The sequence below is a fragment of the Bos javanicus genome, chromosome 8 (genome assembly GCF_032452875.1).
Source record: "Bos javanicus breed banteng chromosome 8, ARS-OSU_banteng_1.0, whole genome shotgun sequence".
Lineage (NCBI taxonomy): Eukaryota > Metazoa > Chordata > Mammalia > Artiodactyla > Bovidae > Bos > Bos javanicus.
Genome location: NC_083875.1, coordinates 38828984 through 38847246, shown reverse-complemented (window position 1 = coordinate 38847246; position 18263 = coordinate 38828984). Strand labels below are relative to the sequence as shown.

General features: G+C 41.5%; 1 protein-coding gene across 2 annotated transcripts in view; it reads right to left on the bottom strand.

Moving 5' to 3' along the window:
* The window catches only part of GLDC (glycine decarboxylase), an 89602-nt gene that overhangs the window by 53174 nt on the left and 18165 nt on the right, over window positions 1–18263 (bottom strand). For both annotated transcript variants that reach the window (XM_061425320.1, XM_061425321.1), the window contains exons 3-8: window positions 16156–16291; window positions 8255–8419; window positions 5115–5192; window positions 3755–3902; window positions 3226–3422; window positions 1423–1519 (exon numbers count right to left, since the gene is read on the bottom strand). In XM_061425320.1, coding sequence (XP_061281304.1) covers window positions 1423–1519; window positions 3226–3422; window positions 3755–3902; window positions 5115–5192; window positions 8255–8419; window positions 16156–16291 — 821 coding nt within the window. The remainder of the gene's footprint in view (window positions 1–1422; window positions 1520–3225; window positions 3423–3754; window positions 3903–5114; window positions 5193–8254; window positions 8420–16155; window positions 16292–18263) is intronic.

Here is an 18263-nt window from a genome sequence, read left to right as displayed (position 1 = left end):
CACAGAATACTCTGGAAATCTCCCATCACAGAAGTCTTGTGGAGGTTGACTCATGTTCCTTTTTAAACTAGAGATCATGAACTAGAAGAAAAAAAAGAAGTAGGAACATAACTTCTATTCACTGTAGACAGCTCAAGTTAACCTGGAAAATTAATTCAAACCTTAAAGCAAAAAACCCTTAGTGTACTTAATGACCAGAGAGATACCTTCTGGAAGAATATGAGCAGAAAGCAGTAGAGGAAGAGAAGATACGTTAGCAGAGAATTCAGCAAAAAATGAAGGGTAAACTATAGAAAGTAAAGGCATCATATAAAGATCAATTTGCTGTCAGCAGAGGACAAGCTTGTGACAACTGGCTCCTACCTGTGATACTAAAGGAGCTCTTCCCTGAAAAGCAGCCATTTCCCTGAGACAAAAAGTATAATGCAAGCAAACCAACAGAGGATACTGTTTCAATGACCAATGACTATAGAACAAGCTATTACTGTTGGTGTTGTTTAGTCATTAAGTTGTGTCTGACTCTTTGAAACCCAATGGACTGTAGCCCGCCAGGATCCTCTGTCCATGGGATTTCCTAGGCAAGAATACTGGAATGGGTAGCCATTTCCTTCTCCAGGAAATCTTCCTAACCCAGGGATTGAATCCACATTTCCTGAATTGTAAGGCAAATTCTTTACTGCTGAGCCACCAGGGAAGACTCAGAATAAGCTATAAGAAGACCTTATTGTCAACTGCATCCCTGGAGAGGCTTTCTAAAATCTGGTGGTGGTATCGTGAGCCAAAGCCCTGAGGGGGAAGAACACTGTACTGACTGCTGAGTTATCTACAAGATCTTTTTCTCTGGCCCTGAATAGAAGAGATGAACCTAAAATGGATCATATGCTCAGGTGTGGTCATCCACCTGATCCTAGGAATTGGCTGAGTGTCAATGAATACTGCTCCCTCTAACCTGAGCTCTTGGGCAATGTTCAAGTAACTCCTCCTCTTTCATGCCATCCATTTCAGGAATACCTCTCATGAGTTCTCAGTAAGAATACCCCATGACCACAACTGACTGGCCAATCTAAACCATCCCCTCAATACAGTCACCTCAAGTATCTTTACTCGCCTTCTTCACACTAACCTGGAGCGCCTCCATCTCAGCCTTAAGAGAATTACTACACATAACAGAGCTGTCCTGCAGCCAAGAATGCCAGGGACCCTAACGGGTGAAGTATGTACATACATGGAACCCCAGTAAAATACAAGACTGGCATTCTGACAAGACCACAAGGTTTCTCTGCCAACAAGACCTTGTCATTTCTGGTGTGCCAGCTGCTCGGTAGATGATGAATGAGTGAAACAACAACTCAGTAAAATGAATAAGAGATCATTTCTGTAGACCGTAAGGCATTCAGTGAGCAGGTCAGGTCTGTGACCTACCTGAGCTGTACAGATGTTGCTGGTAGCCTTGTCTCTCCGGATGTGTTGCTCCCTGGTTTGAAGAGCCAGACGATACACTTCTTTTCCACTGACATCTCTGGACCAAGAATAAAACATTCAGTCAGCACAGATCATCACAGTACTGAGAACTGCCATAAACAGAACTGCTTCTTTCCTTCCCACCTTGAAGTGAATTCAGCAATGTTACTTAGGTGCTAGTCCATAAAGAGCAATTTCCAAACTATCTTCTTCCAAATGGGACTACTAATTTTCAGTTTGCACCCTGAGGATTTGAGGCACTGAGATATATACAATAAGTTGGAAACCTTAAAAGAAAATTTCCCGGTAATCTCCCTGCCTAAAATAATGATGATAATTGAGGATTAAACTCCACTCTGAGCTTCTTGGGAGATTCAGAGAACAGGGAAATACTGGACAAGGGAAACAATTTTTATACCAGAAATCTGAGCAACTATGTGGTTATAAATAAAGTTAATAACCTTACCACTTGTCTCTAATAAAATCTCTTCTTTCTTAATGCAATTAAAAATCTAGATAAACACAGAGATTCATCAATCTTATTTTCTATTTCATCAACTCTTTGGTCCACTTTCCAAAAAGGTTGGAAGTTCAATACAAAAATTAGAAGGTAGTAATTGATATATGAAATTCTTTTAAAATCAGAAAAACCTCTGCCTTATCTTATCTGGTGAAGAGACATCATTGAAAGAAGCTAATGTAAAAATATCTAAAGAAAATATCATTTTTACATTAAAAAGCAAAGTGCCTTTTGCTATCATGTGACAAAAATAAAGTATTTCAGAACTTCTCATCTCCATCACATCAAGCACTACTCCAGACTATTCACTTACTTACATTAATAGTCCAATTTTTATGAAAGGTCAAAAATAATATGCTAAATCTCCACAGTAATAATCATGGCACTCATCTAAGTTCTTAACCTGATGATCTTTAGCTGTGAGAAGCAGCCAATAAAGTATATTTGGAGGGACTTCCCTGGTGGTCAGTGGTTAAGAATTTGCCTTGCAATGCAGAGGACTTGGGCTCAATCCCTGGTTGGGGAACTAAGACCCCACGTGCCATGGAGCAATTGAACCCATGCACCACAACTATTGACCCCACGCACCGCAACAAGATCCCACATGACACAACGGGAGATCCAGTGCTGCAACTAAGGCTCGGTGCAACCAGATATATAAATAGATATATTTGAAAAATACTGTAAAAGGAAGTACATTTGGAAATTACTCAAAGAGCCAAGGGGCAGGCCTCTAGGAAAGAATGTGGGTCACACTCAATGTGTGCATAATACTCTCTTACTGCACTTGTCTTTACACAGCCACATGGCAAGCTAATCCTTTCAAGAAAGAGACTAATTAGATATAGAACACACCTAAAATATTCAGTCTTTCAAGGCTTTCATCAACCTAAATAAATTCATTTCTATAACTTCAGTACAAATGTGTTATACATTGCATGCATACTTTTCCAAATATGCACAAATTCATGGCATTTGAGGGCTAAATATAGGAGAATGGTGTGTGTGTGTGTGTGTGTGTGTGTGTGTGTGTTGGGATGGGTTAGGGGGTAGAAAGGGCACTGATACCCCAAACATTAGTATCCTAAATATACTCTCTCTTTTGACTCTATGTTCTATATTTCCTTAATTGACCCAAAAGGACCCTGTTAAATTCCAAGAGATATCAACAACTTTTGTGAGCAAGAGAAGGAGCAGGGAAAGCCACAACCACAGTAAAAGGGAAGAAGCATGAGCTGCTTTACCTTGTTACCCCCACCATTCTTCCAGGCATCATCCTCACCAAGTTTTCTCTGACAGCAAAAAAGGCTGCATGTGGTCCACCATAGCCCAGTGGCACCCCAAATCTCTGTGAGCTGCCCAGGGCGATGTCTACCCCAAATTCTCCAGGAGGCCTCAGGATGCACAGAGCTAAAAGGTCAGTAGCACAGCAGGCCAAGCTCTAGAAAGGAAATAAGAGAAAATGGAAAAGGTTGTGGCTTTCCCTGAGAATAGTGGGAGGGTATCAAATTATCTCCATTACAGGCAGACTGGCAGAGTTGGTTTGTACTCTGTGAAATATGTTTACTCATTCATTCATTTAAAATATTTACTGAGTGTCTACTATGTACCAGGAGCCAGTGAAGAAAGCAAACTTGAAGAAAGGAGGTAGGAAGGAGGCAGCTTTACCATACCAGGTGATAAAGGTGTGTGAAACACACCAAAAAGAATAACAATAATCATTCAAAGTTGAGACACTCCTCCACGGACCCCCACAAGGAAAGGTTCTCCTACCCCGGCCTCGTGGGCTCTCTCCACGAGCTCTGTGAAGTCCTCCACCTTCCCCTCAGTGTCTGGGTACTGGAACAGCACTCCACTGACATCTTTGCTGCTGAAGTCCATTTCATGGGGTAACTTCAGCTCAATGAGGACTCCAGAATACCTGGAAAGATAAAGAACAACCATGTTTTTGGTTTACAGGGAAAATCAAATTACCTACAGTTTCTTCTCCGTGAAGAGATTCCTATTCGGTGTCTTCCTCAGTGCCCCACTGCCTACCCCATCCCAACATGCACACATACACCCCCATTCCACATCTGGCCCTTCAGTACTAACAGTGCTTCTCACTGGCTCATATGCATCCAACAGCTCAGCTTGTTTCTGTCCTCTATCCTTCTGCTCCTCTCCTGCTTTCCTATCAGGACATGCTCCTGGGACAAGAGCAGGAACATGCCTTCTTATGGCTATAGAACCAATACCGGTAATGGAAGAGCCATCGCTACGTTGACCTTAGATGGGTCTTAGCGAAAGTCTCTCAGTCGTGTCTGACTCTTCACGACCCCATGGACTGTAAAGCCCATGGAATTCTCCAGGCCAGAATACTGGAGTAGGTAGCCTTTCCCTTCTCCAGCGGATCTTCCCAACCCAGAGATTGAACCCAGGTCTCCTGCATTGCAGACAGATTCTTTACCAGCTGAGCCAAATGGGCCTTAGGTGAATGGAAATCTCAGTAAGACAAGGAAGAAAACCTTCCTTAGTTCTTGTAACTATCTAATTTCTATCATGTTAGAAAACCACTTCTGAAGGAATGGTGGTATGGGTTCAGGGGAAAGGCTTTCACAAGGAGAAAGCAAATAAACACACCCACATGTGGCAGCTGTGCTGTGTTTGTTTTATTTGATTACAGCAATTTAAAAAAATGTGCTTTCATCTACACTGTACTAACCTAGGTATTATGTAGATTCCTAGGAGCCACGTTTGTAGGAATTTCAGACAGGAGCCATGTTTGTAGGAGTATATACAAAATTAGGACAGTGTGTGAGAGTTCCACTTTTAGTCTGTGCTTTTCAAACTTTTCAAAACACTGTTGAAATTATTTTGATATTCTTAATCTTCTTTTTACAAAAAGAAGTCAAAACAAGGTGGTAACTTATTAAAAGGCAAAGGCAATCAAATCCACTGTGTATTTTCCCCTGAATTCTGACATGGTTTACTTACCAGTAAGATCACGGGAAGAAAGTGGGAGGGAAAATAAAACTCAACAACCCCAATTTAAACCAGTTTCACCTCCAATCACTTTGGAAATAAGAGGAAGAAACAACAGAGGTGAGCATAATATTATTCCCGAGTTCAAAATACAAATAAAATTAATTACTTGGCTCGAGTTTGGACGACAGCAATAGTTTGTGGGTGGCAACGGGGGTCAACAAAAAACTTCCTTCTTTTGTTCTGCCTGTTGAAAAGAAAAACAGCATTCAAACATGAACATTAAAGAGATCAGAGTATCTTCTAAGAATGCAAAAAGAGAGATGGTACTAAATGAAAGTCTGAGCATAGAATAAAAAATAATCAGTCACTAATAACTAACAGTGATGTTTCCTGATCAGAATTTCACTGAAATCCAATTCAAATTCTAACCCCATTTAGCAAAATCAATCTTGAACTGGTTTAAATTTTTTTAAATATACTATGAGGAAAAAGAAACAAATGGGTAGTAATTAGATACAAGTAGAAACAAGAAACCAAGTCTTCTAAATAAAAACATTTGTGAATTTTATTGCCAAAGGAGCATTTGTTGTTGTTTAGTTGCTCTGTTGTGTCGGATTTTTTGTGACCACATGGCCTATAGCCTGACAGGCTCCTCTGTCCATGGAATTTCCCAGGCAAGAATCTGGAGTGGGTTGTAATTTCCTTCTCCAGGGGATCTTCCCAACCCAGGAGTCAAAACCACATCTCCTACATTGGCAGGCAGATTCTTTACCACTTAGCCACCAGGGAAGTCCCAAAGGAGTACTTACAGATTATCTAAACCAAGTGTCCTCATTCAAAGGAAAAGGATGGAATTCAGGAAACTTCTGAATCACTGAACATGCGGAGATCTGGGAAGAATGGGTGACTCTGAGGCAGCATGGAAGCTCTGAGCCCTTTCAACATACCCAGGCCTATGCAGACCTCCTGTCTGGCTGTTCCTGAGTTATATCATTTGCTAATACACTGTTTTTAGTAAGTAAAATGTTTCTCTGAGTTCAGTGAGCCACTCTAGTAAATTTAATAGAACCTTAGGAGGGGATCATGAAAACCCCATAGGTTGAATACAACCTGGACTTGAGATTGGCATCCTGAGTCAAAAGGGGCTGTTGGAACCTTCATCTATAGCCAGCTGGTCAGAGAACAAAGAACAACCTGGGCTTATGACTTGCATCTGAATTTGGGCAGGGGCAGAGGGATGGGGGCTTCCTTTGTGGCTCAGACAGTAAAGCCTCTGCCTACAATGCGGGAGACCCGGGTTCGATCCCTGGGTCGGAAGTTCCCCTGGAGAAGGAAATGGCAACCCACTCAAGTATTCTTGCCTGGAAAACCCCATGGACAGAGGAGCCCGGTAGGCTACAGTCCATGGGGTCGCAAAGAGTCAGACACGACTGAACGACTTCAGTTCAGTTCAGAGGGGTGGGGTGCAGTCTTATAAATCTGATCCATGAACCTGTGGAATCTGATGCTATCTCCAGGTAGGTGGTGTGAGAATTGAATTCTCAGACACCAGTGGGTATTTGTTTGCTGGTGTGAGAAGAAACCCCCTCCCTGACTGGAATTGGTACCAGAACCAATTTAACCACTCCTCAAGCCTCTGGAAGCCAAGAAGGAAACTTACGTGGGCATTCAGAGTGTAAACAAAGAATGTTGCCCCCCAGTTCTACTAGGATCAAGCTGTCAGCCACTGTAGTCTACCAGTGGACTAGGGCCAGCACCCCAAAACCTCAGACAGACACGCCATCAATGTGGGCACATTTCCCTACGACAATCCACATGAGAATCCACCCAGAAGGAAGTTAAACTCAAATGTATTCACAAGACAAAGAATGAAAGAAGGCGAGGAGCTGGAGAATAGCTATTAACTAAATGTTAACCAAAGTTAACCATGACCCAGCAACTGTACTTCTGGAAATGTGTCCTCAGAAAATAATCAGAATTTCTGACAAAGATTTATCCTAAAGATGCATAAAAATAATCTAATAACAGTGAAAAATGGGGACAGTGTGTAACAATAGAGGTGAGGTTACGTAAAACTCCCACAATAAAAGCCATAGTTTAGAAAACTCACTAAAGAAATGGGAAATGTTCCCCCAAATATTGTAAAGTAGAAAAAGAAAACAAGCTATAAAACATTAAATAAAACCTGAGAAGAAATTCATCATAAAAGAGAGTGATACTTATTTACACGTTACATTACAGATTGCTAGGCATTCTCCCTGTTAACCATGATAACAGAAACCCAGTATGTAGAGGGCAACAATGTGCCCATCTGAAAAAACTGCATTTCCCCAGGTGACTTGTAGGTACGGGTAGTCAATGAAACATAAGTAAGTTGCTAAGTAGGGGCTTCCAAAATACTACTGGCTTATTTTGCTAAAAGTGCCCTTTACTTCTTCCTGAATGCAGACATGATGGCTAGAGCTCCAGCAAGTCATCTTGTGATCAGGAGGACTGTAGACAGGGGCCATTGCCTACCATTGCAGTAAACAAAGAATGTTGCCTGCCATTCCAGTTCTGCAAGGATAAAGCCACTCGGCACTGTAGCTGCCCACTGATGGTGTACCCTGATAGTTCAGGATGGAGAAAAACAGGAAGTATTATACGCTTTGGAGAACCTAAGATAGTTAAGAAGCACTTCTAAGGAATAATTTCAATGAGCCCAGATTCTTGCATCTTCCCATACACTAAAAAGCATTAACATCATTAACCTGAGATGTCTGTTCTTTGTGATTTGCAGTAATCTTTTGATGTTGGACTACATGGGATTTTCTTCCCCCAGCAAAAAGTTCCTACATATTCTGGCTCCTCCCTGACCTCTTGGCAGCAGTTCCTCAGAGCTGTATGAAAGACTGTCTCTGGGACTATTGTTCTCAGTAAGATCCCTGGATAAAACTTAACTTGCAACTTTCAGGTTGTATCCTTTTCTTCCATCTACAGGATGAAAGCCTCACACTGAAGATGAGGCAGAGAGGTGGGTATCAGTCCGTGATGCTACCTCAGAGCTGCTGCAACATCCCTGAGCAACACTATGTATGTGATGAGCAAAACATCTTTAAGAACATAATGTTAAACAATGAACAGCAGTGGCTTTTTAAAGGCACTATATTTTGTATCTTTTATTATCTCAACTAACTTGTATAATGATACTGATGTAATATATCTCATACACGTGTGTGTGTGTGTGGCGGGGGGCAGGGGCAGGGGAAGCCCCACCCACACAGCGGTGGTGAGACTGGCCAATGTCCCTTGCTCTGGGCCTCTCACCTGTGGCAGAGCTGCATCGCCTCTGCAGCCGCGGTGGCCTCATCCAGCAGGGATGCATTAGCCATGTCCAAGCCTGTGATGTCACACACCATGGTCTGGTAGTTGAGTAAACTCTCCAGTCTCCCCTGAGACACCTCTGGCTGGTATGGAGTATACTGGGTGATCCTGTAAGGGACACAAAAGGCTATGTCCAACCTGTGAATCCACTATTGATAAAAAGTTCACAATATGCATTCATTTTAGAATTAGGTATCTGAAAACTAAATTTTCCCCTCTTGAGAATGATATAATACATAGATAAGCTTACTTGTTGTCTTCTGTAAGGAAGCTTGGAATTAAATCATGGCAATAATACTTATCCTTTGGTTGGGGATAATCAGTACATACTTCTCTATCCCTCTAAGTTGTATCATCTTACATTTACATTTCAAGGATCTTACCATAAGTACGTATTTTATTGTAAACTGGCTCTTAAAATCCACTGGAGCCTATCTATGGTATTAGAAACAGAATTTTAGAAAAAAGCTCACCTCAATCATGGTTCAAGAATCTAATATCTAATACTCAAGACTTTTGGCTTTGGGGGAGAGCAGTTTTGTTCATACTAATCAGAAGTCCTATGTGTGCCTAAAAAATTAATAGAGGTCAATTTAAGAATTGTCACTCTCCAGTTATTAGAAGTCTATCCACTGAGTGCCTTCGTCACTTTTTATCATTCCTTCATTTATTTACTCATCCCACAAATATTTGCTACATGCCCACTAAGTGCCAAAAACTATGATAAGTTCAGGTGACACATCAAAAGTAAGATGAGTAACAGTCTCTGATCTCAAGGAAAATATTATAGTGGGGAGAGATAAAATATATGAAATCATTTTAGAGTGATAAACATTTTAAATAATGAGATGAGAGGATGGCTGAAGACCTGGGCAGAGGGATCTTTTCATCAAGAATCCATTCACTGTACTATCGAAGTGTGTCAGACTGGAGTCCATGTTCCCAGGACTGATTAGCATTGTTTCTCATCTCTTTTGTTTTCATTCCTCCAAGCCTGAAGAGTGTTTTCCTTTCTTTCCTGATGGTAATCACACTCAGTGTATTACCATCTTTTTTTTTTTTTCCCGGTAAGGCTTTGAAATCAATGTCTTCTTACCTCTGAGGGAGGAGAGAGTGGGGGAGCTTACCTTACCAAGCAGTACAACATTAAGACGTTGAAATAATTTCCCTGAAATGTTCATTGGTATAGTAGTGTGTGTGTGTGCTGTACACACTGTTTGTACAGCAGAGTACATTTTTGCTTCAATTAATTCCTTGAACAGCCTAGCTTAGCAACTGTAAATCAGTTTGCCAGATTCTAAGTGGCTGGTGAACTGGAATAAATGAGGCACACAACACGTAACGTAGACAAAGTAGAAAGGGAATCTGAGCAGAAATGGGGTCACGCAAAAGGCATCAACAAGGGGCAATTGTGATCTCAGATCAGACAAGATCTTCATACATGTGTCTGCAACAGAAAGACATATGCTTAAATTGCCTGCTAACATGAAATTTTCATTTTACTCACTATCATTATTTGACATGTAGACAGACACAGAATTAGACACACATACACACACACAAAAAGCCAAGCATATACATATATCAGCCAGCCCATCCAAAGAATTCATCACAGCACTGAATGTAATATTGAAAAATGAGCAACAAACTGTCTACTAAAAGGAGAATGATTAAATAAGAGAACATGCATATAATACTATGGGTTGTTAAAATGATATATAAAAGATTTCCTGACACAGAAGATGCTCATGATACATTAATTTAAAAAGTAAAATATAAAATACCACAATCTTGGTTTTGTAAATTTGTAGAAATGTGTGAACCAAAATGTAAACAGTAGTTTTTTCTGGGTGGAAAGATTAGTGTAATCTTTACTTTCTTTTTATTTATTATGTTCTAAATATTAAAGACATTGGCTACTATTTATTAACTATCTTCTGTGTGTCAGGTCATAAGCGCAGGCGGCTGCGACGGGCGCGCTAAAGCGCAGCCAAGAGGAGCCACCCCACGTCCGAGGTCAGGGGCAGAAGCCAGGAGGACCCCATACCCGAAGGGCAGCAGCCAAGAGGAGTTACCCCATGTCCGAGGTCAGGGGCAGCGGCCAAGAGTACCAGACTGCGACGGAGCAGGAACGGCCTAGAGGAGACACCCAGAGTCGGAGATCAGGGGCGGCGACGAGGAGTTAGCCCGTGTCTGAGGTCAGGGGCTGCCGCCGGGAGGAGCTACCCCATGCCCCCACGCCGGAGGCCAAGGGCGGTGGCGGGGAGGAGCAACCCCAGGTCCAAGGAGCCATGGCTGCGCGGGTGCAGGAGGGCCTAGAGGAACTATCTCACGTTGAAGGTCAGGAAGGGCGGCGGTGAGGAGATACCCCTCGTCCAAGGTAAAGAGCAATGGCTGTGCTTTGCTGGAGCAGCTGTAAAGAGATATCCCACAACCAAGGTAAGAAAAACCCCAGTAAGACAGTAGGTGTTGCAAGAGGGCATCAGAGGGCAAACACACTGAAACCATACTCACAGAAACTAGTCAATCTAATCACACTAGGACCACAGCCTTGTCTAACTCAATGAAACTAAGCCATTCCCATGGAACAACCCAAGATGGGCGGGTCATAGTGGAGAGATCTGACAGAATGTGGTCCACTGGAGAAGGGAATGGCAAACCACTTCAGTATTCTTGCCTTGAGAACCCCATGAACAGTATGAAAAGGCAAAATGATAGGATACTGAAAGAGAAACTCCCCAGGTCAGTAGGTGCCCAATATGCTACTGGAGATCAGTGGAGAAAAAACTCCAGAAAGAATGAAGGCATGGAGCCAAAGCAAAAGCAATACCCAGCTGTGGATGTGACTGGTGATAGAAGCAAGGTCCGATGCTGTAATGAGCAATATTGCATAGGAACCTGGAATGTCAGGTCCATGAATCAAGGCAAATTGCAAGTGGTCGCACAAGAGATGGCAAGAGTGAATGTTGACATTCTAGGAATCAGCAAACTTAAATGGACTGGAATGGGTGAATTTAACTCAGATGACCATTATATCTACTACTGTGGGCAGGAATCCCTCAGAAGAAATGGAGTGGCCATCACGGTCAACAAAAGAGTCCGAAATTCAGTACTTGGATGCAATCTCAAAAACGACAGAATGATCTCTGTTCGTTTCCAAGGCAACCATTCAATATCACAATAATCCAAGTCTATGCCCCAACCAGTAATGCCGAAGAAGCTGAAGTTGAACGGTTCTATGAAGACCTACAAGACCTTTTAGAACTAACGCCCAAAAAAGATGTCCTTTTCATTATAGGGGACTGGAATGCAAAAGTAGGAAGTCAAGAAACACGTGGAGTAACAGGCAAATTTGGCCTTGGAATACGGAAGGAAGCAGGGCAAAGACTAATAGAGTTTTGCCAAGAAAATGCACTGGTCATAACAAACACCTTCTTTCAACAACACAAGAGAAGACTCTATACATGGACATCACCAGATGGTCAACACCGAAATCAGATTGATTATATTCTTTGCAGCCAAAGATGGAGAAGCTCTATACAGTCAGCAAAAACAAGACCAGGAGCTGACTGTGGCTCAGACCATGAACTCCTTATTGCCAAATTCAGACTGAAATTGAAGAAAGTAGGGAAAACCACTAGACCATTCAGGTATGACCTGACCTTATGACCTTATGATTATACAGTGGAAGTGAGAAATAGACTTAAGGGCCTAGATCTGATAGATAGAGTGCCTGATGAACTATGGAATGAGGTTTGTGACATTGTACAGGAGACAGGGATCAAGACCATCCCCATGGAAAAGAAATCCAAAAAAGCAAAATGGCTGTCTGGGGAGGCCTTACAAATAGCTGTGAAAAGAAGCGAAGCGAAAAGCAATGGAGAAAAGGAAAGATATAAGCATCTGAATGCAGAGTTCCAAAGAATAGCAAGAAGAGATAAGAAAGCCTTCTTCAGCGATCAATGCAAAGAAATAGAGGAAAACAACAGAATGGGAAAGACTAGGGATCTCTTCAAGAAAATCAGAGATACCAAAAGAACATTTCATGCAAAGATGGGCTCGATAAAGGACAGAAATGGTATGGACCTAACAGAAGCAGAAGATATTAAGAAGAGATGGCAGGAATACACAGAAGAACTGTACAAAAAAGATCTTCACGACCCAGATAAACATGATGGTGTGATCACTGACCTAGAGCCAGACATCCTGGAATGTGAAGTCAAGTGGGCCTTAGAAACCATCACTACGAACAAAGCTAGTGGAGGTGATGGAATTCCAGTTGAGCTATTTCAAATCCTGAAAGATGATGCTGTGAAAGTGCTGCACTCAATATGCCAGCAACTTTGGAAAACTCAGCAGTGGCCACAGGACTGGAAAAGGTCAGTTTTCATTTCAATCCCAAAGAAAGTCAATGCCAAAGAATGCTCAAACTACCGCACAATTGCACTCACCTCACACGCTAGTAACTGCCAAGTCACTTCAGTCGTGTCCGACTCCTAGCGACTCCATGGACTGCAGCCTACCAGGCTCCTCCGTCCATGGGATTTTCCAGGCAAGAGTACTGAAGTGGGGTGCCATTGCCTTCTCCGACACGCTAGTAAAGTAATGCTCAAAATTCTCCAAGCCAGGCTTTAGCAATATGTGAACCGTGAACTTCCTGATGTTCAAGCTGGTTTTAGAAAAGGCAGAGGAACCAGAGATCAAATTGCCAACATCCACTGGATCATCGAAAAAGCAAGAGAGTACCAGAAAAGCATCTATTTCTGCTTTATTGACTATGCCAAATCCTTTGACTGTGTGGATCACAATAAACTGTGGAAAATTCTGAAAGAGTTGGGAATACCAGATCACCTGATCTGCCTCTTGATAAATTTGTATGTAGGTCAGGAAGCAACAGTTAGAACTGGACATGGAACAACAGACTGGTTCCAAATAGGAAAAGGAGTTCGTCAAGGCTGTATATTGTCACCCTGTTTATTTAACTTATATGCAGAGTACATCATGAGAAACGCTGGACTGGAAGAAACACAAGTTGGAATCAAGATTGCCGGGAGAAATATCAATAACCTCAGATATGCAGGTGACACCACCCTTATGGCAGAAAGTGAAGAGGAACTAAAAAGCCTCTTGATGAAAGTGAAAGTGGAGAGTGAAAAAGTTGGCTTAAAGCTCAACATTCAGAAAACGAAGATCATGGCATCCGGTCCCATCACTTCATGGGAAATAGATGGGGAAACAGTGGAAACAGTGTCAGACTTTATTTTTTGGGCTCCAAAATCACTGCAGATGGTGACTGCAGCCATGAAATTAAAAGACGCTTACTCCTTGGAAGGAAAGTTATGACCAATCTAGACAGCATATTCAAAAGCAGAGACATTACTTTGCCAACAAAGGTTCGTCTAGTCAAGGCTATGGTTTTTCCTGTGGTCATGTATGGATGTGAGAGTTGGACTGTGAAGAAGGCTGAGCGCTAAAGAATTGATGCTTTTGAACTGTGGTGTTGGAGAAGACTCTTGAGAGTCCCTTGGACTGCAAGGAGATCCAACCAGTCCATTCTGAAGGAGATCAGCCCTGGGATTTCTTTGGAAGGAATGATGCTGAAGCTGAAACTCCAGTCCTTTGGCCACCTCATGCAAAGAGTTGACTCATTGGAAAAGACTCTGATGCTGGGAGGGATTGGGGGCAAAAGGAGAAGGGGACGACAGAGAATGAGATGGCTGGATGGCATCAGTGACTCGATGGATGTGAGTCTGAGTGAATTCCGGGAGTTGGTGATGGACAGGGAGGCCTGGCGTGCTGCGATTCATGGGGTCGCAAAGAATCGGACATGACTGAGCGACTGATCTGATCTGATCTGTGTGTCAGGAACATGTTCACAATCTTTTTTTTTTTTTTGATGATTATGTTACACATGTTCTTTGTGTCATCCTATATCCACCCATTTCTTTGTTGTCTTACTAGCCTAGCACAATTCTTAAAACAGGAAATTATCAAATATTTCTGGTGCAAATATATGTTTAACTTTCCTGCTCGAATGGGGATGGGTTCCCAATTACTTGTTGGAAAAAGCCTTAAACCTCCCAAACACAGTCTTTCATACCTAAGACGGTGCTCTCCTTTGGCTAACAGACTTTGGGATTTAATGTTTCCCTTCCCTTGCTCAGCCTTTTTCTCCTTGCTCTAAGTCTAAGCTTAGGCTGAAAGCTTTAAAATTATTTTCTTGCAAAGATGATAATTATATGATCTTACTACTTTTACTTGGAAACTTCTTTTATTGTCCACACTTTTTTTTAACACTACTAAACAGGCATAAATAGTCTTAAAAATCATTTATTAATGAACTCAGATGGGTGAGTCTCAAGCCTGGAGACACTAAATAAACCTTCATTTCAGGAGAAAAATGCTAGCACAGGGCCTGCCATCCTACATTGAAGGGTTTAGTTGCCTCAGGCAACCAGTGATCAAGAAAATGTCTGTGATCTACAATTTCTATGTTCCAACTGATTTTAACTCAATTGGTTTCTGTTCCTAGATGTATCTGAATATTAAAAAACAAAAAGTATCTGCATATCCAAGAAGGCATTTTGTCCTGTTTAAAAAGGATGCTTGATACATTCAACATGGCATTAACATTTATTCCAAAATAATCAGTATTCTTTATGATTGTGACCAAAAGAAAATGGAGGTGGGGGGGGATTGCAGTAGGACAAACATTCATGAGATTCTTTCATTCAACTCCAGTGCCAACATTATACAAAACAGAAACAGTCACAAGGAAAATGTAAATGTTTTGATATTAGTTAACTGATATTATCAGCAGTTGAAAATTTCAAAAGTAGATCCCACGAAGTATAATCTAGGCCTAATGTAAATTTTCTTGTAAGAGCCCAAATGTTTGTATTCTCTGGAGGCTACGTTACTCATTTATTTTCACCTCACGTCAGCGGAATTTGTTGGTTCCATCTCTATGACAACCATTCAGAAGGGTGATAATGTGAAGTCTACCCACCCTCATGTGCACAGCCCGCCCTGTCCTGGCTGGCGAGGGCCGGTATCACCCTCTGGTTCAGATCAGCTTTCGGAGAATACAAAGGAACAATACTTAAAATCACCCCAAAACCAGGACTGAAAAGCAAACAGCACTGTCCACCTCTCAAAACTCTGGTGGCTCTAAAGTAAATGAACACATCCTCTCACAGCCAGGAAGCAATATGGTCAATGTTCTGTTCGGCCACCAAGAGCCGAGACTGCTGGCCAGTATTCAGACGGCTAGAATGTGCAGTCCATTCATGTACTCTTGAGGCTTGTTTTGTAAGGAGGAGGAGACAGGCCATTTGCTTTTGAAATCAAACTTACCATGCAAACTTTTACCAATACCCTAGTGGAAACGAAGCCCTCAGCAATACAAATACTTCCGTGTGTGCATGCGTGTGCGCACACACACACACATACACATATATATACACACGTGCACACACACACTTAGCAAGAACACTAGTTCTTTGACAATTTATTCCTGCTCTCCTATTAATAAAGAAATGAACCATACTGAAACTAACAGCAATGCAGGAGTGATTAGGCCAGATCTGGCTCCTCTAATGATGGGACGTGAATCACTGTATCTAGGACAAATGTCCTCACCAACCAGCACTACCTGTGTGCTTATGCAAAAGCAGACAAAAGACAAAAAGATATTGTGCTTCCCACCCAGTCTAGCCTGTGCCCTGAACAACACACAATGGCAAGTTCTGGGACTTTGGTGGGGAGTGGGAGGAAGCTGGGGAACAGAAGAGTCATGCAAATCAAATCACGGCACTTGTGTTTCTCATCAAGAAATACATTACCATCCTGAGTTCTCCAGTAAGTTCCGCAAAATTGTCTGTGGTACTGAGCAGTTGTAATAGCCCATGCCAATATATGATCTCCAGATCTGATTCTTGTTGGAAATGGCATGCAGAGTTGCAAGGATTTCATTTTCACCTGATTGCGGAAAAGAAAGAAATGTTACAGAGAGAAAATATCTCAAAGAGAGCTCTAGGTATAGTGTAAAGCCCTAATTTTTTCAATATTGACACGAGAACAGCTATATGGAAAATATAAGAATCATCTTCTTAGCAACACTAAGAACTAGATGCAGAAATCTGAAAAAAAAAAAATTGCCATACAGCTCTCAGTTACTCTTCACAATTTTTTGTGGCTCTTCTTTTTTTTTGGTGTTGTTTGACAGAATTTCTCAATTTTTAACACTTGCCTTATTCCAGGTTTTTTCTGCTCCCTTCACATGTTTTATTTACACTAAAATTTCTGCTCTTAGTAAATAGTATTTACCCTTTTAAGTTGCCTTATGCCAATAGTTGGTAGGTCTTAAATAACACATATGAAGGATCTTTTTTAAGTAGCTGATCACTTATAGCTATAACTTATAAAAGACCCTTCACTCAACCAAGAAAATATCAATTATAATAAAAGAACCACATGCAGTTTTAACCAGCATTTTCATTAAGGCACTAAGGTAATTAAGGAGTAATTATAAAAGTTCCCAGATGCAGGCCAGACCCTGTTTTGGGTCATTCATATAATAACAAAATAATAATTGGCATCTGACATTTTAAGCACTTACTCTTTGCCAGGAATTGTACCAAATGTCTTCCACGTAGCTCTGGCAACTGAGGCTTGAAGAGGATCACTCACCTAAGGCTATGCAGCTTTAAATTAACTACCGAGTTGAACTCCAACTTCAACACTTTCCCCAATGGGCCAGACTGAGATCTCCTACATTTATAGCACTTATAGTTAGATCATATGCATATAGCTGCTAAAGTTTAAGTGAGATTTAGCTACTTAGGCAAATGTCTACCTGCTTTAAGATCTTAGGGACTCAGTCACTGAATCTTGGGATTTATTGATTTTATTGTTGCAAATCTAGGCACAGCCATCTAAGATAGCAAACTGGCTAGGAAAATGCTTCCCAGTGTTTTAATTCTACTGAACTCTAAGTAACTATTATTCTCATTAATCCTCCTTTATCCTCAATGAAAACATTCTCACCCTTGGCCATGCCCTCCCATCCCATTTGTTTTCACAGTAAATAAATGCAAGAGAGATGTGTCAGTTTGTCAGACTAGGCTAACAAGAGAGAAGTATCAGTTTGTAAGTATCAATTTCATGAGTAAATATAACCCAATTGCCTTATAATGGACAATCTTGCCTTCTTCCACTGAAAGTTTAGGACATAAAAGTGAATGTACAATAAAACAGTATCTGAGGAGATACCCAAGTACAGTATCCTTAGGAATAATCATGTAAGAAATGAAATCACTTTCCAAAGTCTTCTTAGGGTACGGTGATTGAGAAGCCCAGTAGGAAGGGAGATTAATTAGCAGTGCCTAGCAGACACCCAACTCAGCAAAGCCAGCTTCAATTAAGATCCTGTGCAAGGAGGACAGGTCCCTGTTCCATATTATGCCAGGAGGACAAAAGGTCCAGCTCTCAAATGAGAGCAATCTTTGAAGGACTTTGTCAAATCAAGAGTTTAACCTTTGAGTGACAAAGATTATTGAATAATATAATTTTCCCCCACATAATAGAAGATGAATCTACTGGTAGTGTGGATGGGTCAGAGGGGAGACTCTGAAAATAGGGAGAGATAGTAAGAAGCCAGCACAATAGTCCAGGAGGGAGATGGGCCAGGGAGTGTTGTAAGTAAAACTGTATCCTCTCCCTAGAACCTAGACAAGTACATAAAACATTAGGGGCTGCTAAGAGAGATGCTGATGTTTATCTGGAGACCCTAAACTCTCAACTAGAATGGTAGAGGAATCTGACTTTTCCTTTTGCAAAAAAAAACACATTCTCTCCTACCTCCCAGCAGAGCTGAAGATGTTAGTGCAAGCTCATGTGTCCAGTAAAAGAACCTCAGTGACAGCACAGTGCCTTTCTTGTCCATTGGTTC